The sequence below is a fragment of the Mauremys mutica genome, unplaced genomic scaffold, assembly GCF_020497125.1.
Source record: "Mauremys mutica isolate MM-2020 ecotype Southern unplaced genomic scaffold, ASM2049712v1 000330F_np12_obj, whole genome shotgun sequence".
Classification (NCBI taxonomy): Eukaryota; Metazoa; Chordata; order Testudines; family Geoemydidae; genus Mauremys; species Mauremys mutica.
The window spans coordinates 206,200-228,222 of record NW_025422919.1 but is presented as its reverse complement, the minus strand read 5'-3'; the positions used below and the strand labels follow the sequence as shown (position 1 = coordinate 228,222).

General features: G+C 69.1%; 3 protein-coding genes across 7 annotated transcripts in view; 2 read left to right on the top strand and 1 right to left on the bottom strand.

The window, feature by feature from the left end:
* LRCH4 (leucine rich repeats and calponin homology domain containing 4) overlaps positions 1-2,821 on the top strand; it is a 31,077-nt gene extending 28,256 nt beyond the window's left edge. Inside the window, exons 18-19 of one of the 4 annotated variants that reach the window (XM_045000492.1) lie at positions 236-313; positions 2,534-2,821. In XM_045000492.1, coding sequence (XP_044856427.1) covers positions 236-313; positions 2,534-2,671 — 216 coding nt within the window. In that variant the 3' untranslated portion in view covers positions 2,672-2,821. Of the gene's footprint in view, positions 1-235; positions 735-1,574; positions 1,933-2,533 lie in introns of those variants that run through there. The other 3 variants (XM_045000491.1, XM_045000490.1, XM_045000493.1) reach the window with 3 other exon arrangements.
* A 1,496-nt stretch (positions 2,822-4,317) lies between these two features.
* Positions 4,318-13,411, bottom strand: LOC123357157 (insulin receptor substrate 1-like). The gene is made up of 3 exons (XM_045000487.1): positions 11,653-13,411; positions 8,534-9,703; positions 4,318-6,374 (listed from the first exon to the last, which is right to left on the bottom strand). Exons 1-3 carry the CDS (start codon positions 12,002-12,004, stop codon positions 6,367-6,369), a joined length of 1,530 nt encoding a protein of 509 aa, XP_044856422.1. The 5' UTR covers positions 12,005-13,411; the 3' UTR covers positions 4,318-6,366.
* A 3,740-nt stretch (positions 13,412-17,151) lies between these two features.
* On the top strand, positions 17,152-21,620 carry LOC123357158 (rhomboid-related protein 4-like). Of its 2 annotated transcripts, none has more exons than XM_045000489.1 (4): positions 17,152-17,589; positions 18,276-18,408; positions 19,087-19,258; positions 19,921-21,620. In XM_045000489.1, the coding sequence occupies exons 1-3, from the start codon at positions 17,220-17,222 to the stop codon at positions 19,178-19,180; spliced, it is 597 nt and encodes a 198-aa protein (XP_044856424.1). In that variant the 5' UTR covers positions 17,152-17,219; the 3' UTR covers positions 19,181-19,258; positions 19,921-21,620. The 2 variants fall into 2 exon arrangements, with proteins under 2 accessions (XP_044856424.1, XP_044856423.1); XM_045000488.1 differs by having other exon boundaries at positions 19,084-19,258.
* The last annotated feature ends 403 nt before the right edge of the window (positions 21,621-22,023 follow it).

The following is a 22,023-nucleotide window of genomic DNA, read 5'->3' as shown; positions in this document are numbered from 1 at the left end:
GGGGAGTGGGGGCTGGTGGGTAGAGCAGGGGGGGCTGGGAGCCAGGACTCCTGGGTTCTCTCCGGCTCTCGGTCTGTCTCCAGAACTGAGGCCTGGACTGCGTCCTCTTGAAACGAAACCTGAGCGTCCGCATGACGGGACAGCGGCGTGGGCTTCCTTGCCCCCCCCAGCTCTGGCTCCCCCTTGGCCCCCCGCGCCCCCCCAGCCCTCTCACCCCTCTCTGCCCTCCCCACAGCCAAAGCTGAACAAGGTCAAATGTCGGAAAAACGTGGAGAGCTTCCTGGAGGCCTGTCGCCGCATGGGGGTCCCAGAGGTAACGCGGGGGCTGGGGGGGTCTCTGATTTCCGTGCTGTGCAGCTGGGAGCAGAGAGTCACCTCTACATGGCGCCCCCATGGGGCTGCACTTGTGCAAGGCCCCGCCCCTTGTGCCATCGCACTACCTTGTGCAAAGCCCCGCCTCTCTCTCGGTCCCAGCCTGCCATGCAAGTGCACTGTGCTCATGTGCAAAGCCACGCCCCGCTTGTGCGAAGCCACGCCCCTCTCATCCGAGCCACGCCCCAGGTACGGCTAGGGGTACGGACCCCCAGCTGACAGGCCCCTCGCCCCAGGAGCTGCAGTGCTCTTCTCCCAGCATGCCTTGGGGTCACCCCCCAGAATCCCCTGCTGCGCCCACCCCCGTGGGCCAGCGCTGACGGCTCCTGTCCCCCCTTTGAACGGCAGCAGCGGGGGGCTGAGACCCTGCACGGCCCCCCCCCTCCCACCGCTGAGTGTGAGGCCTGTCGTACAGCACCCAGCACCGACCCCGGGGAGAGAACCCAGGAGTCCTGGCTCCCAGCCCCCCCGCTCTGACCCACCAGCCCCCACTGCCCTCCCAGAGCCAGGGAGAGAACCCAGGAGTCCTGGCTCCCAGCCCCCCCGCTCTGACCCACCAGCCCCCTCCCAGAGCCGGGGAGAGAACCCAGGAGTCCTGGCTCCCAGCCCCCCTGCTCTGACCCACCAGCCCCCACTCCCCTCCCAGAGCCGGGGAGAGAACCCAGGAGTCCTGGCTCCCAGCCCCCCCCCGCCCTGACCCACCAGCCCCCACGCCCCTCCCAGAGCCGGGGAGAGAACCCAGGAGTCCTGGCTCCCGGCCCCCCTGCTCTGACCCACCAGCCCCCACTCCCCTCCCAGAGCCGGGGAGAGAACCCAGGAGTCCTGGCTCCCGGCCCCCCCCGCCCTGACCCACCAGCCCCCACTCCCCTCCCAGAGCCGGGGAGAGAACCCAGGAGTCCTGGCTCCCGGCCCCCCCTGCTCTGACCTACCAGCCCCCACTCCCCTCCCAGGGCCGGGGAGAGAACCCAGGCGTCCTGGCTCCCGGCCTCCCCCACCCTGACCCAGCAGGCCCCCACTCCCCTCCCAGAGCCAGGGAGAGAACCCAGGAGTCCTGGCTCCCGGCCCCCCCCTCCCCTCCCGGTCTGGCTCCGGCAGGGTCCCCTGGGTGCTGGCAGATGCAGGGTTGGGGGCCCAGCCGGTCTCTCGCCCCCCAGCAGCTCCCTTAACCTCTCTCCTGTCTTTGTCTCCCCCGCCGGGCCCAGGTCGCCCTCTGCTCCGCCTCCGACGTGCTCCAGGGGGACGCCGGGCGGCTCCGGGGCACCCTGCGGGCGCTGCTGCACCCCGGAGCCGCGGAGAGCCCCGCCGCTGCCCACGCCGCGCCCGCCCTGCCCGGGCCCCTCGCCGGCTTCGCCCTCTTCTATGTCTCCGTGATGTCGCTGCTTTTCCTGGCCTACTGCAAGCTGTGGGGCTTCTGAGGAGCCGCGGGGGGGCAGCCCTGCCTAGTGCCTTAGCGCGACCCACGGCGGGGTGTGGGGCTGGGTCAGGCCTCTCCCTCTGGGGGTTCTCCGGATCCCCGCTGCCGGCCCCCGCCCGCCTTCAAAGCCGCCTCCTCCTACGGAGACCTGCCGTGGGTCCCGGAGCCCCCGTGTGGGTCCCGCTCGGGGCGCGAGCCGGCCCCCCTTCCCCAGTGCCTCCCTGCGGCCAGCTCGCTTCGGTTGCCTTAACGCGGTTAAATTATACGGCTCTGGATTGGATATATATATATTGGGAGGCCGAGCCCGGCCGCCGGGCCCGGCGTGTACAAACGTGTAAATAGCGTGTGGGCCTTTGCCCCGGGGGTGGGCTCGGGCGGGTCCTTCTCTCTTGGCGATTTCCCTGTTGTACGTGTGCCCCTCTCCCCCCCGGCCGCTTTCGGTGTGTCCCGGCCGCCGCCTGTGTGTCCTGCCCCCCGCGCTGCGGCGTGGGCGGAGAAATGCAGCGCTCCAACCCAGCGTGTGGCTTGTGTCTTGGTTTGCGTTGGCTTGTCTGTGCTTTGGGGTGGCCCCGGTGGGAACGGGGTGGGGGGCCGGCCTCGCACAGGACGCGCTGGGCCGGCGCGGTGCAAGGGGCCCATCTGGCCCGGCCTCCCGGCTGCTCTCACACCTCCCGCCGGCGCCCCCCGGTGGCGCAGGTCCCGGCAGCCGCCTCCCCGCCCCCGCTAACGTCTCCTCTCTCCTCCCAGGAAGCCCTGTGCCAGCCCCAGCACATCCTGGACGAGGAGAGCCTGGCGCCGCTGGCCCGGACCGTCCAGGCCCTGCTGACCGGGGCCCAGCCCCCGAAGAAGCCGCCGCCCCCCGAGGGCACCGCCAGCAAGATCTGAGGGGCAGGGCCCTGGCGCTAATGGCACGGGCGAGGGGCTGGACAATGCTGAGCGTTCCCCCGCGTGGGGCACGGGGGGGCACGGCTCATCCCCCAAACCGAACGGACGGTGCAGCGAGGGGCCCTGCCCCCCACCCCCGAGCGAGAGCTGGGCGCCCGTTGGTGGCAGCGGTGGGATCCTCAGCCCAAGCCCAGCTCCTGCTGCTCAACGCCCCCGTCCCCTCCAGCGGCTGTGGCCTGGGGCGGCCTGGTAGCCACGCGAGCCCCCTTGGGCTAGGCTGGGGGGCGGGGAGGTTGGGAGCAGGGATTGAAGGGGGGGGGTTGATTTTATTTCCCTGCAGGGAGGAAATCGGGGCCCGGCCCCAGCTGCTCCCCCCTCTGGCAGTGACGGGCTCAGGGGCGCCGGCCCTGGGGTGTCGTGGGGCACGGGGGCTCAGGGAGCCCCCCCATTTCCTTAGTGCCCCCTCCCCCACGTTTCCCGGGCCGGGGGGGCAGCTTGCCCTGAGCAGGCTGGGGCTGTGCCCCCCACGCTGCCCCCATGGCGCCAGCAGCCCCTGCCCCCCACCCCCGTGGGGCCTGGGCTGTTGTGCCCTCTAGTGGAATAAAGAGGAACATGCACCACCTCCCTTGGCCTCCAGGCTGGTCTCTGCCACCCCCCCGCCTGGAAGCCAGGGGCTGGGCCTGCCTCAGTTTCCCCAACCACCCCCACCCAGCCGGGGCTCTGTGCCCCCTCTCCCTGCCCGGGGGTACAGGGCAGTGCTGCCGCGCCCGGCCCCGGCTCCCCCCCCCCCCCGGGCCTGGCCCCTTCCTAATCCAACCCGGGCCGGGTCCCAACAGGGGCGGGGGAGGGGCGCAGCTTGGGGGGGGGGGCCCTTAGCACCCCAAAGGGTTAGAGCAGGGGGGGCTGGGAGCCAGGACTCCTGGGTTCTCTCCCCGGCTCTGGGAGGGGAGAGGGGGCTGGTGGGTTGGAGCAGCGGGGGCTGGGAGCCAGGACTCCTGGGTTCTCTCCCTGGCTCCCAGGGCTCTTGTGCCCTCTAGTGGCCAAAGGGCGTAAATCTCTCCCCTCCCTGTGGGTCCGGGCTCCCCTCTCCTGCTGTCACCAGCCCCGGCCGGCACTTAGGGGCCCGAGTCCGAGTCTGCCCCCGCCAGGACTGTCCCCTACAAATCTGCAGCCTCAGTTTCCCCTGCATGACCTCAGCCCTTTACAACTGGAGGGTCTCCCAGCCTGCCCCCCCCTTCCACCCTCTCTGCCCCAGGGCCTCCCCTTCAACACCCCCCCAGCCCAGGGGCTCTCTGCCCCCCCGTCCCTTCCCAGCCCCCCCCCCCCACTGAGGCCAGGGGGTCACCGGGGAGCGACTCCCCCGCGCGCCCAGCGGGTAGCAGTAGTTGGGCCATTACCCCGCAGCTGCTGGTGCGGGGACGGGCTGGGCTGGCGGGGGGGGGGGGGCTGCTGGGAGTTAGAGACGCCCCCCCCAGCCCCCGGGGGGGGGTAACGGAGACCCACAAACAACACAGGGGCCCTGGGCCTGGTTTGCTTCCAACTGTTTATTTGAACATCACAAAAGAGCAGCAACTAGAAACGAGGCCCAAGAGCTACGGGGGGGGGGGGGTTGGGGCAGTTCAGACCCCCCCCATACACACACAGCCCCCCCCCCGGCAGGCACAGGAGACGGGGGGGGGTCTGCAACGTGCACTTGGGGTTGGGGGCTGGCGCACAGATGGGGGGGAGGTGCCTAATTCTGTAGCCCCCCCCCCACCTCACACCGGCCCCGCTGGCTCGGCAAGCGGGTTTGCAAGCGGCCAGACCCCCCGACCGGCCCCTTGCTGGAGCGAACAAACGCTCGGGAACCGGCGGCACCAACCGCGAGTCGTGCACGAGGCCTGGGCCGGCCCCGCCAACCCCCGCCGGGGCCTTTTAACGCACACGCCCAGCGGCGGGAGCCGGGGCCTTCGGCCAGCAAACGGCTGTGCCGGCGCGCTCGGCCTGGAGACCTCCGAGCTCGTTAATCGGGGAGGTTTGCGTTCGGCACAATCTCGCTTCCCCCGTCTGAGCTACGTGGCTCGCGCGCGGGAAAACCCCCCAAACGAAGCCGTTCCAGATACCGGGATCGGCCACAAATTTCAAATCGACCCCCCTCGGCACGGATGCACCGGAGGACAATTCGGGTTTGTCGCTGCCGCCGTTGAGGAAATTTTCCTGTGCAGCTGAAGCCCGAAGCCCTGACTGCAAAACCGAAGCAGCCGCCGCATTGCGAAACAGCGGCAACGGTCTTTGCCGTTTTATTCCAAAACCAAAAAACCAACAACCCCGACCTCGGTTTGCCAAATTGGCACCCGCTTCCCGCCGTGTTTCTAAATCCCCTCGATTCTCTTTGCACACAGCCCAAGCAGATAAATCAGGCCCTGCGCTGCCTCTTAATTGGAGAAAGGTTTCTGGGTCGAAGACGGCGGCGCCAGGACGTAAATCACGGCGAGGAGGGGCAAGGAAGGGAGCTTCCCGACAGCTGCGAATCATTTTGCAAATCTCCAGCCACAGCAACCAGGGGGTCGGCTCCCCAGCGCCCCGGGTGCAGCCCGGTCCAGCTTGGCAGGCGGCCGGTGTCGCGTTTAAACGAGCCGGGTGCTCGCCCTTGAGGGCAGAGGGGAGCCCAGCAAATTAACTCCCACTTTTCCCAGAAAGCCCGTTGGACACAAAGGCTTTATTATAACCACAACCCCCCCCCCCCCCAATTTCTGCAGCTCCAATCTTGCAAACGAGGGACCCGCAAAACTCGAGCTCCCGATTCTGCAGCCAAGCGAACGCCCGGCTCGGCCCCGCCACGGGGAGACCTTCCCGGCGAGCTCGGCTGGCAAACGCCGGGAGGATTTAAGGCCGCAGCGCCGGAGCTATAAATTACCTGGTTTCAAATGAAACATTTTAAAGCTAGTGCAAAAAAACCCCAGAAACCCAACCAGGTGCAATTCAGAAGCACAGAGCGAACCCCCAATTTTCGCGAAAGGCGTCGAACCCAAGACCGGCGTGGGGGGGGGCGGCGAGAGCCCCCCCACAACGCCCCCAGCTGCAGGGTGCACTTTGGATATGCGAGAGGACAAAATATTCCCCCCAAGGCTGGAGCGGGGGGAACAAAACACAGTGCGCAGATGGGGGGCAGCCTTTGGGGCGTACCCCAAAAACACAGGTGGGGGGGCATGAAGGCACCAGAGGGTTGATGGGGTCAAAGGGGTGACCCCAACACAGAGGGGGGTGAACCCTGCAAATAAGGAATCAGCCCCCCTGAAAAGTCTCCATCCCAAGGGGTGGGAAGCTGGGGAGATGCCCCCCCCAAAAGAGGAGTAAAGAATTGGCTTCGGTGCAGCGGGATCCCCCAAAACGGGGTGACCCTGAAACCTCAAGCCCATGGTCAGGTTCTGCAGTGTCCCCCCAGCAGATCCAAAGGACACCCAGAGCGCAAGGCACCAGCCCCCCCAAAATGTGAGTCTATCTTTGGCTTGTTCTCCACACACACACCCCCGAGAGCCGCACCCCAAAAACAAAGGCACTTAAAGGGGTTCACGGTCCATCGGGAGGAAACCGAGGCGCGTCGGCTGTGGAGGTATCAGGCAGCAGGCGTCTCGATGCGACCAGCTCTGGGGTGGAGCGTTGGTCCTGAGCCAGGGGAGCCCCGCAGTCACCAGGCCGCATGGACAGCAAAGGGGTCAGCACTCTGAAAGGGAGAGTCGAGAAAGGAGCAATCCTGTATTAATGCGCCTAGTTGCAGCCACTTCTGGGGCGGGGCGGCCGGTGACCCAGGGACCCCTCACCCGGCGCTGAGACGCAGCCACCTCTGGGGCGGGGCGGCCGGTTACCCAGGGACCCCTCGCCCGGCGCTGAGATGCGCCCACCTCTGGGGCGGGGCGGCCGGTTACCCAGGGACCCCTCGCCCAGCGCTGAGATGCAGCCACCTCTGGGGCGGGGCGGCCAGTTACCCGGGGACCCCTCGCCCGGCGCTGAGATGCGCCCACCTCTGGGGCGGGGCGGCCGGTTACCCAGGGACCCCTCGCCCGGCGCTGAGATGCAGCCACCTCTGGGGCGGGGCGGCCCGTTACCCGGGGACCCCTCGCCTGGCGCTGAGATGCGACCACCTCTGGGGCGGGGCGGCCGGTTACCCAGGGACCCCTCGCCCGGCGCCGAGATGCGGCCACCTCTGGGGCGGGGCGGCCGGTTACCCGGGGACCCCTCATGGCGCTGAGATGCGACCACCTCTGGGGCGGGGCGGCCGGTTACCCAGGGACCCCTTGCCAGACAGGAAGAAAGGAACAAAACTGCTGGAAAAGAAAAGGGGGAAAATAACCCTCCCCAGCCAGTTTCTCTCCATTTTCTCTCCTCCGTTCAGAGCGAAGGAATCGGGCCCAGAACCGGCCGCCTGCTTCTCTGCTGCCATAAAATTAAGAGACAACATTGGACCGGGGGGTGGGGGAGGAGAGTTTCGAGGGAATCCCACAGAGAAATAGCGGTTTCTAAGGGGGAACAGCTCCACGTCCGGTAAGCAGAGTCCGTTTCCAGTGCGAAGCCCCGACAGTGGCGTGAGCACGTGTCAAATTACTCAGGGACCGATTCACAGGCCCACCGGCGAGGGGCAGCGACACGCCCACCCCACCCCCAAAGAGACGGTTTCTAAGGGGTGACCCGGACAAAACGAGGCGGTTTCTAGCCCGGCTATTGCCCAGGCAACGCAGCCTCCCCCCCCCAGTGGCGGTCCCTGGCTTGTGCAACTTCTCTCATTTCATCCCACTCTCCTGGGCGTGCAAATTCCGGCTCGAAGGCCCCGGGGCCTGGATCCCACATTGCCTTGCACTGGGCATGGGAATTAGTGCCCTGACGTGCGACTCCTGCTATGGGGCCAGTGCAGATCCTGCTGGTCGTGCAGCTCTTTGCAGGTGCCCTTGTGTTTAGCTGAAACCTTGGCCTCAGTTTAGTGGGGCTGGACTCAGAGGCTGAGCTAAACTGACCCGTGTGGGTCCCCGTGCGCTGGGGCTGGGAATTTCTGGCACGCGCACGTGGCTGCATTTATCTCAGCGTGCGGCTGGTGCTACGGCCTTGGTGTGATGGCGACATTAGGCTCAGATGAGTCGTGAAAATAGTGTCCTGGTCGCTCTGTGCTGGTCGTGTGGCTCTTGCCCTTTCGTGGGCTGGGTTGGTGCAGCCCTGTTGGTCCCAGGAAATTGGAGCCACAAGGAAGCTCGTGTCTCTCTCACCAACTGAAGCTGGTCCAATAAAATAATTACCCCCCCCCCCCCGCCCCAGCTTTCCAGGCCTGGGTTTTCACGATGACGCGGGACGTGCTCCGACTGGTCCTGACTTCTCTGTATCAGCCCCTCTAGCTTGCACCCTGCCCCCTCCGCCCGATTGTCTCTCTCATGCAGGGGGCCTGTGCCCCCCACCCCTGCTTCCAGCCCCCTCAGGAGAGAGGAGAGGGGCCGTCCCACCGGGCGCGTGCTTTGCCGTGTTAGAGCGGGTCGCGTTATAGCGAGAGAGTTTTTAAGGGGGGGAGAACTGCAGCGGTTTCTAAAGGGCACCCCCGGCCAATGTAAAACCGGTTTCTAATAGGGGGACCCCCCCCCAGCTGTCTCTACAGGGGAGAAACCCTTCGCCAAAGCAAGAAAAGGCGGTTTCTAAAGGGGACCGTCCCCTCCCAGGCTGGGAGGTTCTGCCTTCGCCGACGGCACAGAAACGGCCGAGTTCCCCCTGGAAGATGGGGCTGAAAACCCAGCCCCAAAGACGGGCCTTATTGGTAAAGCAACGAGGCAGCTTAAAGCCACGGGGCCGTCGACCCCCCCCCCCCAAACCTGTGTCCCCCCCGTGACCCCCAGATCCGCCACGTACCTGGCCCGTCCCTTCCGCCCCGGCGGCCCTGCAGCTCCTGGGAGCGGTGGAAGTCGATGCTGGCGTAGGCCTGGGGGCTGGGGCCGCCGGCCGCCCGGGGCCGCCCGTCCGGGCCGCCGGCTCCCCGGGCCAGGTCCAGGGCGACGTAGTTGAGTCCCGGCTCCGCCCTCGCCGGCTGGCCCGGGCGGGGCCGGTATTGGATGCTGACGTACTCCCCCGGGCTCGGCGGCACCGGCTCCTCCAGGCTCTCGCTGCTGGTGGAGGAGGAGCAGGAGGAGAGGCGCCCGGGCACGGCCAGCCGGGCCCCGTGCTTGTAGGAGCGCGGCAGGGAGCGGAAGGGGCAGGGGGCCGCGCCGGGCGGGGGGCTGCGGCGCGGGGGGGCGCTGCCGGCCGAGCGCCACAGCGGGGACATGTTCACGTACTCGGGCGCCCAGCTCCCGCTGGGGGACATCAGCATGTAGCCGGCGGCTTCGCCCCGGGGCGGGGAGCCGCCGCCGCCGCCGGGGCTCATGGGCACGTAATCCGGCTGCCCCACGCCCGCCCCCGGCAGCATGGCCATGTAGCCGGCTTCCGGGCACCACCCCGGCTTCCTCCGCCCGGCCCAGGGGGGCAGCGACGGCCGCCCCTCCGGGGAGCCCGCCGGCTCCGGGCTGCCCGCCGGGCGCCCCTCCCCGGGGCTGGAGGAGCCGCCCTCGTCCGACAACGCCAGGGCGTAGTCCCCGTCGGGCCGGCGGCGCCCGGAGCTCGGCGGCTGGGCGGGGGGCAGGCGCCGGGCCGGCACCGAGAGGGGGGAGGAGGCCTGGCCGCGGCCTCGCCCCCGGCACTCCTCGCTCAGCCGCTTCATGGCCTCCAGGAAGGTCTCGTGCATGTGCTGGGCCACCACCAGGTCCTCCACCTGCATCCACAGCTCGCCGGGGCCCGTGGCGGCCGAGCGCCCCACCTCCAGGAAGAAGTAGTTCTCCGAGTGGCCGCAGCGCCGGACGCTCAGCAGCTGCAGCACCAGGCAGGGGGCCGGGGCGCGGAGCTGCACCAGCTCCACCGTGCTCTCCGCCAGGCACAGCCGGTGCACGCCCACCAGGCTCCGGGTCTGCCCCAGCCCCTTGGGGCGCAGGCTGACCTGCCAGACCTCCCGGAAGGGCACCGCCGCCCCGCTCCCCGGCGGCGACAGGCCTGCGGGAAGGGGAGGAGAGGGTTAAACCAGGAGGGGGCAGAGATGGCGCTTGGCAGGAGGCTGGTTACCCGGGGACCCCTCGCCCGGCACTGAGATGCAGCCACCTCTGGGGCGGGGCGGCCGGGGACCCAGGGACCCCTCGCCCGGCGCTGAGATGCGGCCACCTCTGGGGCGGGGCGGCCGGTTACCCAGGGACCCCTCGCCCGGCGCTGAGATGCGGCCACCTCTGGGGCGGGGCGGCCGGTTACCCAGGGACCCCTGGCCCGGCGCTGAGATGCGCCCACCTCTGGGGCGGGGCGGCCGGTTACCCAGGGACCCCTCGCCCGGCGCTGAGATGCGCCCACCTCTGGGGCGGGGCGGCCGGTTACCCGGGGACCCCTCGCCCGGCGCCGAGATGCAGCCACCTCTGGGGCGGGGCGGCCGGTTACCCAGGGACCCCTCGCCCGGTGCCGAGATGCGCCCACCTCTGGGGCCCGGCGTTGAGCTGTGGCAGCGCCTGGATACGGGCACAGGGCAGGTGACTGGGAAGTGTGGGGGGGGTGACAGGGAACAGGTGGGAGAACAGGACCAAGGAATAAACAGACCCAAAGGTCCCAGTGCCGTGGCAACCACCCACGTCACCCTGGCGACTGATTGTTTCCATGGGGACCTGGGGGGGGACGGGGGACAGTCATGGTGGGAAATGGCCAGGGGGTGGAGAGAGGTAATTTTGATAGCTGGAAACAGGATTGAATATTTAATATAGTTAATATTTCCTGGAATATTCCCCTGCTGGGCCCAGGGAGAGAACCCAGGAGTCCTGGCTTCCAGCCCCCCCTGCTCTAACCACCAGCCCCCACTCCCGTCCCACAGCTCTGGGAGGGCAGTGGGGGCTGGTGGTTAGAGAAGGGGGGGGGCTGGGAGCCAGGACTCCTGGGTTCTCTCCCCAGCTCTGGGAGGGGAGTGGGGACTGGTGGGTCAGAGCAGGGGGGGCTGGGAGCCAGGACTCCTGGGTTCTCTCCCCGGCTCTGGGAGGAGAGTGGGGGCTGGTGGGTTACTGCAGGGGGGGCTGGGAGCCAGGACTCCTTGGTTCTTTCCCCGGCTCTGGGAGGGGAGTGGGGGCTGGTGGCTCAGAGCAGGGGGGGCTGGGAGCCAGGACTCCTGGGTTCTCTCCCCGGCTCTGGGAGGGGAGTGGGGGCTGGTGGCTCAGAGCAGGGGGGGCTGGGAGCCAGGACTCCTGGGTTCTCTCCCCGGCTCTGGGAGGGGAGTGGGGGCTGGTGGGCTAGGGCAGGGGGCGGCTGGGAGCCAGGACTCCTGGGTTCTTTCCTGGCTCTGGGAGGGGAGTGGGGGCTGGTGGGCTAGGGCAGGGGGGGGCTGGGAGCCAGGACTCCTGGGTTCTCTCCCCGGCTCCAGGGGTGGGGTGGGCTCTAGGGTCTATTTCCCAAATCTCGTATGGGCAAAGTCCAGGCGCGGAAGAGGCAGGATGGAGGCGGCTAAACGCCCTGACCCAGTTCCAGGCGCCAGCCAAGGAGTTGGGCCAATCCGTCCCCGTTCGTCCCAGGGCCCAGCCTGGCCCAGCGCCCGGCCACCCACCCGGGGCAGCCGGCAAACTTTGCCCTGGAACAGCCAGTGCCATACGCAATAGAGACCGACACTTGTACAGGGGCCTGGCCCGGACGCCTGGGTCCTCTCCCTGGCTCTGGGGGGGGAGCGGGGGCTGGTGGGTCAGAGCAGGGGAGGCTGGGAGCCAGGACTCCTGGGTTCTCTCCCCGGCTCTGGGAGGGGAGTGGGGGGCTGGGAGCCAGGACTCCTGGGTTCTCTCCCCGGCTCTGGGAGGGGAGTGGGGGCTGGTGGTTAGAGGAGGGGGGCTAGGAGCCAGGACTCCTGGGTTCTCTCCCCGGCTGTGGGCTGGCCCCCTTGTATTTTTCAGTCACTCCCCCCGTACCGCTGCCCCCTCGCCTGCTCTCACCCGTGGCGCGTAGCTCCATCATGGCGCCGTACCAGGCCTCCTGCTGCTCCGCGCTCTCGGCCGCCAGCGCGAAGGTGCCGTCCCGGCCGTACAGCACGATGAGGTGCCGGTGCCGGGCGTCCGCCCGCTTGTTGATGTTCAGGGCGCTGGCCAGGGGGACGCTGCGTTTGGGGCGGGCGCCGCCGGCCCCGAATTTCTTCTCGCTCTCGTAATACTCCAGGCGGGCAGGTCCCCGCTCGCTGGGCGCCCGCAGCACGAAAAACCGGCGCCGCTGCGACTTCTGCTTGCGCAGGTGCCCGCACAGACGGACGTCAGCCATGGGCGGGTGGCCCTCGGCGGCCGTCTCCTCCATGGCGCGCCAACTCAGGGGAAGGGCAGAGTTAAGGCCGCCCTGTTTGCAACGCCAACCCGGCCCGCCCGCTTCGGGAGGCCGAGCTTCGGGGGTGCCCAGGGTTTCACACCCCCTCTGCGCCCGGATCGTCCCCTTCCCCGGAGTTCATTCCTCTCCTGGCTTTTAAGGGCGCCTCCCCCAAGTTTTTGCAGCAGCGCTAGGACGCCCTCCGGGGGGGCAGAGGTTTAGTGCATTCGCCCCCCCCCCCCAGATTGGGGCTGCAGAAGGCGCAGTTGCAAACCCGCCGCTGGTTTCTCTCCCGTCCCGCACGTGTGCAAAGTCCCTGCCGAGCAGCCTGCACCCGCTTCTCCACGATTTCACGGCCGGTCCGTGTGCGGCCACGTCGGAGTCAAGGGGCGATTTTGCACAAGCCTCGGCCGTGTGCAACTGGAGTCTCTTTGCAATCTCGCACGGCTGCAAAAAAGCAGCCTCCCACCCGGCTTCGCAGCGGTGCAGCCGCGTACCTTGGTCGGCCCTCGCTGGCCGTTGTTTGCACTAGGACACAAATTTCTTCTTTTGCAATCGGCTCCGGGTTTGAGTTTAATAGAAGTCACATGGAGAGAAGCGAAATAAATCAGCCGAGTTGTTGGGTTTTTTCCATGCGGTTTTGCTGGCGCAAAGCTGGAAGCCAGCGCGGAGAGAGGCGGGGAGCGGGAAAACACACAGGACTTGGGAACGAAGGAGAAAGGAGCAACGTCGCTTGTTTTGCAGCCGGGCGATCGCGCCGCTCTCGGGCCGGTGGCGCCCGCGAAAAGACTTTGGAGCGGCGCCTCGCCCCGAAAAGGCCCGGGCCCTCCCGGTGGCCAAAGGCCGCACACGGCGCCGGCGCCGCTCGGAAGACTTTGCTCCCGTGTCCGGCCGGGTGTCTCGCTGTCCACGCGATGGAGGAACGGAAACACGCGCGCGAGGGGCTGTCTCGTCACGAGGCCGCGGTCCCGCGTGGGCCGGAACCGCCCGGCCAAAAACAGGCCCCCCAAAGCCCCCCACCACAGCTACTTTGCAGGGAGGCTGCTGGCCCCTGGGCCAGATCTTGATGCCGCAAGGAGCGGGGGGGGCACATGTTAAGGGGGGGGTCTTGGAGGACTTGCAGAAAAGTCACAGGAGGGGGAGGGGGAATCTCCACGCACGTGGATTTTCCCCCTGTGCCAAAGCAGCTGGAGCAGGCACAAAACTCTGCGCAATTACCTCGCAGGTCACCGAGATTTAGGGGGTGGGGGGCTGGGGTTCAACCCCCCCCCTCGCCGAGGTGCAAGAGGCAGGAGCTTTGCGAAAAGCCCGGCGAGGCCGCGCTGCCCCGGGCGCTGGATATTGCGGAGCGGGCAAAGGCGCCCCGGGCTCCGGGGTTCTTCTCCTCCGAGCCAGCCCGGCCCCCGGCGCTGCGGCTCCAGCGCCAGCTCCAGGTCCTGGGCAAACACCCGCTGCCATGAGGCTGCTGCTGGAGCTGATTGATGGCTCTGCAGGCGCGGGAGGGGGGGTGGGGGGGGATTTAAAGGGCCAGCAAAAGAGGGGGGAGCAGGCTGCCCATCCCCCCTCCCCCAACCCCTTGGGTCCTACGTCTCCTTCAGGGAGGGGGTCACCGGCCGCCCCGCCCCAGAGGTGGCCGCATCTCAGCGCCGGGCGAGGGGTCCCTGGGTCACCGGCCGCCCCGCCCCAGAGGTGGCTGCATCTCAGCGCCGGGCGAGGGGTCCCCGGGTAACCGGCCGCCCCGCCCCAGAGGTGGGCGCATCTCAGCACCGGGCGAGGGGTCCCTGGGTAACCGGCCGCCCTGCCCCAGAGGTGGCTGCATCTCAGCGCCGGGCGAGGGGTCCCTGGGTAACCGGCCGCCCCGCCCCAGAGCTGGGCACATCTCAGCGCCGGGCGAGGGGTCCCTGGGTAACCGGCCGCCCCGCCCCAGAGGTGGCTGCGTCTCAGCGCCGGGCGAGGGGTCCCTGGGTAACCGGCCGCCCCGCCCCAGAGGTGGCTGCATCTCAGCGCCGGGCGAGGGGTCCCCGGGTAACCGGGCCCCCCGCCCCAGAGGTGGCCGCATCTCAGCGCCGGGCGAGGGGTCCCCGGGTAACCGGCCGCCCCGCCCCAGAGGTGGCCGCGTCTCAGCGCCGGGCGAGGGGTCCCCGGGTAACCGGCCCCCCCGCCCCAGAGGTGGCTGCGTCTCAGCGCCGGGCGAGGGGTCCCTGGGTAACCGGCCGCCCCGCCCCAGAGGTGGGCGCGTCTCAGCGCCGGGCGAGGGGTCCCTGGGTAACCGGCCGCCCCGCCCCAGAGGTGGCCGCATCTCAGTGCCGGGCGAGGGGTCCCCGTGTAACCAGCCCCCCCCACCCCAGAGGTGGCTGCATCTCAGCGCCGGGCGAGGGGTCCCCGTGTTACCGGCCGCCCCGCCCCAGAGGTGGCTGCATCCCAGCGCCAGGAGGAGGATCCCCCCTCCCCTTCCTGGGACCCAGCCATGCGGTTCTGGTGTCTGGCGCCTGGGCCAATGGGGAGGTAGCGTTGGGCTTTGAGGGCGGAATGGAGCCATCCCTCATCCAATCAGCTGAGGCCCTGGGGCTCCCTCCCCCCTTTAACCCCTTGCTCCCTGCTCCCTGCCCTCCCTCACCACCCCCTCCGCAACCGCCGCCCAGGGGCTGCTGGGGCCAGGGGGGGGGGTCTCCCCACACCTGCTGCAGGGCCCTCTATTGGGGGCCACTGACGGGCTGAGCTCTGCTAGTGGGGTGGGAGTGTGTGAACCTCTAGAGAGTGGCCGAGTCTTTCGTGGTGTTTATGGGGTGCTGGGGGGGGTCACAGTGTGCGTGGGGGGGGCTGACTGAGCCGCCATGAGTACACGAGAGAGAGATAAACCCAGCCCCTCACCCAGCCCCCCTGCCGGTGCCCCTCACTCCCGACCCGCAGCCCCCGTTAGCCCAGCCCTGCCGGTGCCCCTCACTCCCGACCCGCAGCCCCTGTTAGCCCAGCCCTGCCCCCCCCCCGCAGCCCCTCACTCCCATCCCCAGTCAGGGACAGGCCTTGTGTTTCTTCAGGCCCCCTGCCTGGTGCGGGGGGGCGGGGAGCGGGGGGCGGGGTGTATCTATTGCACCAGTTTCCCCAGGCACCTTATCTCAGCTCTGCAGAGTCTAACAGTCCTTGGGGTCATGGTGCAATTTAAGTCTGGGCCTGAGGGTCAGAGCTGGTGACCTGTGTCCGGCCACGCTGGCAAGCCAGACTCCCAGGGGCTGCGGGTCGGGAGTGAGGGGCACCGGCAGGGCTGGGCCGGCAGGGGCTGCGGGTCGGGAGTGAGGGGCACCGGCAGGGCTGGGGGGGGGGCAGGGGAGGCGGGTCGGGAGTGCGGGGCACCGGCAGGGCTGGGGGGGGGGCAGGGGCTGCGGGTCGGGAGTGAGGGGCACCGGCAGGGCTGGGCCGGCGGGGGCTGCGGGTCGGGAGTGAGGGGCACCGGCAGGGCTGGGCCGGCAGGGGCTGCGGGTCGGGAGTGAGGGGCACCGGCAGGGCTGGGGGGGGGGCAGGGGCTGCGGGTCGGGAGTGAGGGGCACCGGCAGGGCTGGGCCGGCGGGGGCTGCGGGTCGGGAGTGAGGGGCACCGGCACGTGCTTTAGGGTTCCAGCCTCCCTCCTCCCCCATGACCTCCACAGCTGTTTACGGCTGGTTCAAGGACTTGGTGGCCGATGGCTATCGGGGCAGCTCACGAGACCCAGCCGGGCTCAGCCCATCCCATCTGGGCTGCGTTATTTACTATAAACAATTCCCCGTCGCCCCCTCCCAGCTCCCGCTGCACGGAGCCCTGCCGGTGCCCCTCACTCCCGACCCGCAGCCCCTGCCCCCCGCAGCCCTGCCGGTGCCCCTCACTCCCGACCCGCAGCCCCCCAGCCCTGCCGGTGCCCCTCACTCCCGACCCGCAGCCCCTGCCAGCCCAGCCCTGCCCCCCCCAGCCCTGCCAGTGCCCCTCACTCCCGACCCGCAGCCCCCCAGCCCTGCCGGTGCCCCTCACTCCCGACCCGCAGCCCCCCAGCTCTGCCGGTGCCCCTCACTCCCGACCCGCAGCCTCTGCCAGCCCAGCCCTGCCGGTGCCCCTCACTCCCGACCCGCAGCCCCTAGTCCCGCCTGGCCCTGCCGGTGCCCCTCACTCCCGACCCGCAGCCCCTGCCAGCCCAGCCCTGCCCCCCCCAGCCCTGCCGGTGCCCCTCACTCCCGACCCGCAGCCCCCCAGCCCTGCCGGTGCCCCTCACTCCCGACCCGCAGCCCCCCAGCTCTGCCGGTGCCCCTCACTCCCGACCCGCAGCCTCTGCCAGCCCAGCCCTGCCGGTGCCCCTCACTCCCGACCCGCAGCCCCTAGTCCCGCCTGGCCCTGCCGGTGCCCCTCACTCCCGACCCGCAGCCCCTGCCCCCCCCGCCCTGCCGGTGCCCCTCACTCCCGACCCGCAGCCCCTGCCCCCCCAGCCCTGCCGGTGCCCCTCACTCCCGACCCGCAGCCCCTGCCAGCCCGGCCCTGCCGGTGCCCCTCACTCCCAACCCGCAGCCCCTGCCCCCCCAGCCCTGCCGGTGCCCCTCACTCCCAACCCGCAGCCCCTGCCCCCCCAGCCCTGCCGGTGCCCCTCCCGCCCGACCCGCAGCCCCTGCCCCCCCAGCCCTGCCGGTGCCCCTCACTCCCGACCCGCAGCCCCTGCCAGCCCAGCTCTGCCGGTGCCCCTCACTCCCGACCCGCAGCCCCTGCCCCCCCAGCCCTGCCGGTGCCCCTGACTCCCGACCCGCAGCCCCTGCCCCCCCCAGCCCTGCCGGTGCCCCTCACTCCCGACCCGCAGCCCCTGCCCCCCCCAGCCCTGCCGGTGCCCCTCACTCCCGACCCGCAGCCCCTGCCAGCCCAGCCCCTAGTCCCGCCCGGCCCCGGCTCTGGCTCTCCGGGTTCATGGCAGGTCTTGACGCCGGTTTCCCAGAACGAGGTTTATTCTTAGCTCCCAGCGAGATAAACAATTCGGGGCGACCTGCTCCTGGAGCCGCCCCCTCCCCCTCCCACAATCCTCTCCCCCCCCCCCCGGGACATCAGCAGTGACCTCACAAGAGCTCTGCCCTGGCACCGCTGCCCCCACCCCCGGTGAGCCGCTCTCTGTCCCCCCAGCACTGCCCCCGATGCTACTTTCCTGCTCCCCCCAGCCCCAGGGACCCCCCCTTCCAGCCTCCGGCCTGGCAGCCCCCCCGAGGGCATGTCTGCGGCCAGGCCGCCCCTCGCCACCCTCCTCCTGGTGGCCCTGAATGTGGGTCTCTACCTGCACCCCCTGGGGTCCCCCGAAAACACCTGCCTCAGCGTGCAGGGGGTCTGGGCGCTCGGCCAGTGGCAGCGCCTCCTGCTGGCCCCCTTCCACCACCTGGGCTGGGGGCACCTGGGGCTGAACATGGGGGCGCTGCTGTGGCTGGGGGCAGGGCTGGAGGGGAGGGTGGGCAGCGCCCGGGCGGGCTGGATCCTGGGGGGCATGACACTGCTGGGGGGGCTGGTCCATCTAGGGCTGAACGCGGGGCTGGCGGCCGTCCTGTGCGACCCCCGGCGCCGGGAACACTGCGCCGTGGGCTTCTCAGGTAGGGAGCCTGGGCCCTGCTGGGATGGGACCCAGGAGTCCTGACCCCCACCCCCCCCTGCTCTAACCCACTAGCCCCCACTGCCCTCCCAGCGCTGGGGAGAGAACCCAGGAGTCCTGGCTCCCAGCCCCCCCTGCTCTAACCCACTAGCCCCCACTGCCCTCCCAGCGCCGGGGAGAGAACCCAGGAGTCCTGGCTCCCAGCCCCCCCTGCTCTAACCCACCAGCACCCACTCCCCTCCCAGCGCCGGGGAGAGAACCCAGGAGTCCTGGCTCCCAGCCCCCCCCTGCTCTAACCCACCAGCCCCCACTCCCCTCCCAGAGCCGGGGAGAGAACCCAGGAGTCCTGGCTCCCAGCCCCCCTGCTCTGACCCATCAGCCCCCACTTCCCTCCCAGAGCTGGGGAGAGAACCCAGGAGTCCTGCCTCCCAGCCCCCCTGCTCTAACCCACCAGCCCCCACTCCCCTCCCAGAGCCGGGGAGAGAACCCAGGAGTCCCGGCTCCCAGCCCCCCCTGCTCTAACCCACCAGCCCCCACTCACCTCCCAGACCCGGGGAGAGAACCCAGGAGTCCTGGCTCCCAGCCCCCCCTGCTCTGACCCACCAGCCCCCACTCCCCTCCCAGAGCCGGGGGGAGGACCCAGGCGTCCTGCTTTACCTGTCCGATCCGCCCCCCCCCCTTTTGCAGGGGTCATCTTCTCTCTGGAAGCCATGGAGGGTCTCCTAGCGCCCGTCACCATAGTAACCCTGGGCAGCGTCACCATAACGACCAAATGGCTCTGCCTGGCTGAGTGCTGCACCGTGACCCTCCTGTACCCCAGGTGGGCGCTAGGGGGCGCCACGGGGCAAAGGGCGGGATGGGGGGGGGCTCAGCCCGGGGCTGGGTGGGGGAGGGGCAGAGGGCACTGTGGGGCAGGTGGGCTGCAGGGCAGGGGGTGGGGGAGGCGGTGCAGGGGGGCAGGAGTCGGGGCAGGGGGCCGGCTGGAGAATAGGGGGCGATGTAGGAGGCCAGGCAGGGGGGGCGGGGCCAGGGTGGCTATGGGGCAGAGAGAGGGGCAGGGGGCTCCGTGGGGCAGATGACTCTGTGGGACAAGGCAGGGGGGCTGTGGGGCAGGAGGCAGGTTGAGGGTAGGGGTAGGAGGGCAGGCAGAGGGTGCTGTGGGGCAGGGAGAGGGGCAGAGGGTGCTGTGGGGCAGGGGGCGGGGCCAGGGGGCTCCGTGGGGCAGGGGGCACAGTGGGGCAGGGGGCTCCGTGGGGCAGGGGGCACAGTGGGGCAGGAGTCACAGTGGGGCAGGGGGCACAGGGGGGCAGGGGTCACAGTGGGGCAGGGGGCTCCATGGGGCAGGGGGCACAGGGGGGCAGGGGGGCTGTGGGGCAGGGGGCACAGTGGGGCAGGGGGCTCCGTGGGGCAGGGGTCACAGTGGGGCAAGGCAGGGGTCACAGTGGGGCAGGGGGCACAGCGCTGCCCCACTCTAACCCCCATCTCTCCTCCGCAGCAGCTCCTTGACGGGCCATCTGTCTGGAATGCTGGTGGGCGTGGCTCTCGCGGCCACGCCCCTCGGCTTGGCCACGCCCCTCTCCACCTGCTTATGATGGGACCACAGCTCTGATGGCAGAACCGTCCCCACTCCCCCCCCCCCCGCCAGGGGGCGCCCTGCATCCAAACCCAACGTGAGTGACAGCACCTCTGGGAGTGGGGGGCTGGGAGCCCGGACTCCTGGGTTCTCTCCCCGGCTCTGGGAGGCGAGTGGGGGCTGGTGGGTTGGAGCAGGAGGGCTGGGAGCCAGGACTCCTGGGTTCTCTCCCTGGCTCTGGGAGGGGAGTGGGGGCTGGGGGGACAGAGGAGGGGGGGGCTGGGAGCCCGGACTCCTGGGTTCTCTCCCTGGCTCTGGGAGAGGAGTGGGGGCTGGTGGGTTAGAGCAGGGGGGGTGGGGAGCCAGGACTCCTGGGTTCTCTCCCCGGCTCTGGGAGGGGAGTGGGGGCTGGTGGTTAGAGCAGGGTGGGCTGGGAGCCAGGACTCCTGGGTTCTCTCCCTGGCTCTGGTAGCGGAGTGGGGGCTGGTGGTTAGAGCAGGGGGGGGCTGGGAGCCAGGACTCCTGGGTTCTCTCCCTGGCTCTGGGAGGGGAGTGGGGGCTGGTGGGTCAGAGCAGGGGGGGCTGGGAGCCAGGACTCCTGGGTTCTCTCCCTGGCTCTGGGAGGGGAGGGGTGTGTGCATCTGTGACACTGGGTGGCCCACCCGGCCCCTTGGCCAGCCTGGGGGGCCTGGTGCAGCAGAGGCTGGAGGGGAGCAGCTGCCCCCCCAAATCTAACAGCCCGTGTCTCTGTGCCCGCAGGCCCAGCCCGGAGCCGTCGGAGCCGCCAGCCCCACTGCCCCCCGGCACCAGTTTGGCTCCAGGCCAGTTTTGTCAGCTGGCTCTGGTGCTGTTTGTAGGTAAACACGCCTGGCCCGCGTCTCAGAGCCCCTCTGTTTCCACTGCACACAGCGGGCGGCTGCCCCACGCCCCGGCCCGCCCCAGGGCGGGGACTGGCTGGCTCAGGGGGGGCAGGGAATGGGGCAGGGGCTGGCACCCGAGTGATCCCACACGGGTGGGAGAAGGCCGGGCAGAGCAAACATCCCGTGACCCGGGGGCACAGTGTGGCACGCCCTGGTGCTGCCCACAGGCAGGGCAGCAAAGCCCCGTGTGGCCACACGCGTCGGCGCCGTGCAACCAACTGCCAAGCGCGTGAGCGGTTGTTGGTGCCAGGCCCAGGGGCGGGCGCGGGGACCCGCTGGCGTCAGCTGGATAAGGCCAGAGCGCCTGAGGTCAGGGTGCAAAGTGTGCCCGTTGGCTGGGGGGCCTGGCCGAGCACCAGAGAAAGTTCACGTGGGCGTGCGGGAGAGCAAGTGTGTGTGAGTGCACTAGTGTGCGAGAGATGACGGGCATACGGGGGGAGACGTGCGAGGCATTGCACATGCGGGCGAGAGCATTTGTGGACGTTGAGCCGTGCAAGGGGAGAGAGCAGCAGCCAGGATCACCAGGGAACGTGCGAGAGACGTGCAGTGTCAGCAGGCAGGGCTGGTGCGGAAGCACGAGATTGCAGCAGCGCTCGTGTAGGATCACAAGCGTGATCAAGACACACCCAGTGTCACAGCTGCACCCCCACAGGCTCACAAGCGCCTGTGAAATGCAAGCTGCCTGCGCACAACCGACCCAAAACACACGCCGGGGTAGGAGTGGGGCAGATGCTAAGCACATGCCCACCCTGCCATGAGGCCAGGACATGCACGTGCACACTCCCACATGCACAGGATCGCACGTGCTTGTGAGCGCGTCAGTGCTCACACTTGGGGGGCCAACAGCGCACGAGCACATTAGCAGGCAAGCTCATTGCGGGCCACACAAGCACAGGCATGTATGAGGTCACAAGCGCACTGCATGCACAATCATAGGCAGCTGCACAGGGTCAGAAGGGCTTGCACGGGGTCCCAAGCACGCTGCACGCACCATCACAAGCGCACGTGCTGGATCACAAACACACTGCATGCACAATCACAAGTGCACACCCCAGATTACAAGTGCCCTGCATGCACAAATCACAAGTGCACCATCACAAGTGCCCTGCATGTAAAATCACAAGTGCCCATGCCGGATCCCAAGCGCACGATCACCAGTGCACCCACAGGCAAACATCACAAGCGCACGCACAGGTTCACAAGTGATTTTGCAAACGGGTACACAAGTGCACGATCACACGCACACTGCATGCAAAATCACAAGCACATGCACAGGGTCACAAGCCTGCTGCATGCACAAATCACAAGTGCACATGCCGGATCACAAGCACCCGATCACCAGTGCAACCACGTGCAAAATCAAGTGCATGCACAGGATCACAAGTGTACCCGCTGGCAAAATCACAAGGTCTCAAACGGGGCCCAGCGCATTAGTGGGCCCCCCTCAGGTGACAGGAGCCACTGGATTGGGAGTCCCACCCAGAGTGCCTGGGCAGGGGCCACAGGCGGGCCAGCGGGGGGCTCGGGTCCCCCCCCACACACAGGACGGCAGCCGCAAAGGTCCAATATAGATTTTATAGAGCGATCTCGAGAGAACCATTTCCAGCGCCAAAAACGTCTCTATATATTAAAAAGATCATTCACTTCTCTCTCAGAAAAATACTGCCAGCGCGGCCCCTTGTTCCGGGGGGCGGGATGGGGACGAAGCGTGGGCCCCCCCCAACACCAGGAGGGGGGTGTGAAGCTGAGCGAGGGGATATTTGTCCGAAGCGGCCGTGGGGTGTGTGTGATCTCCCACGGGGGGGGCGCCCCAGGGGAGGAGCTGGCTGGTTAAATGGGGGCGTTGGGATGGGCAAGATGTTGGCAGCAGCGGTTGGGGGCGTCCTGGGGCTGGAGGGGCTGGAAAAGGATCCGGAGGGGAGAGGAAACTGACAAAGAAATT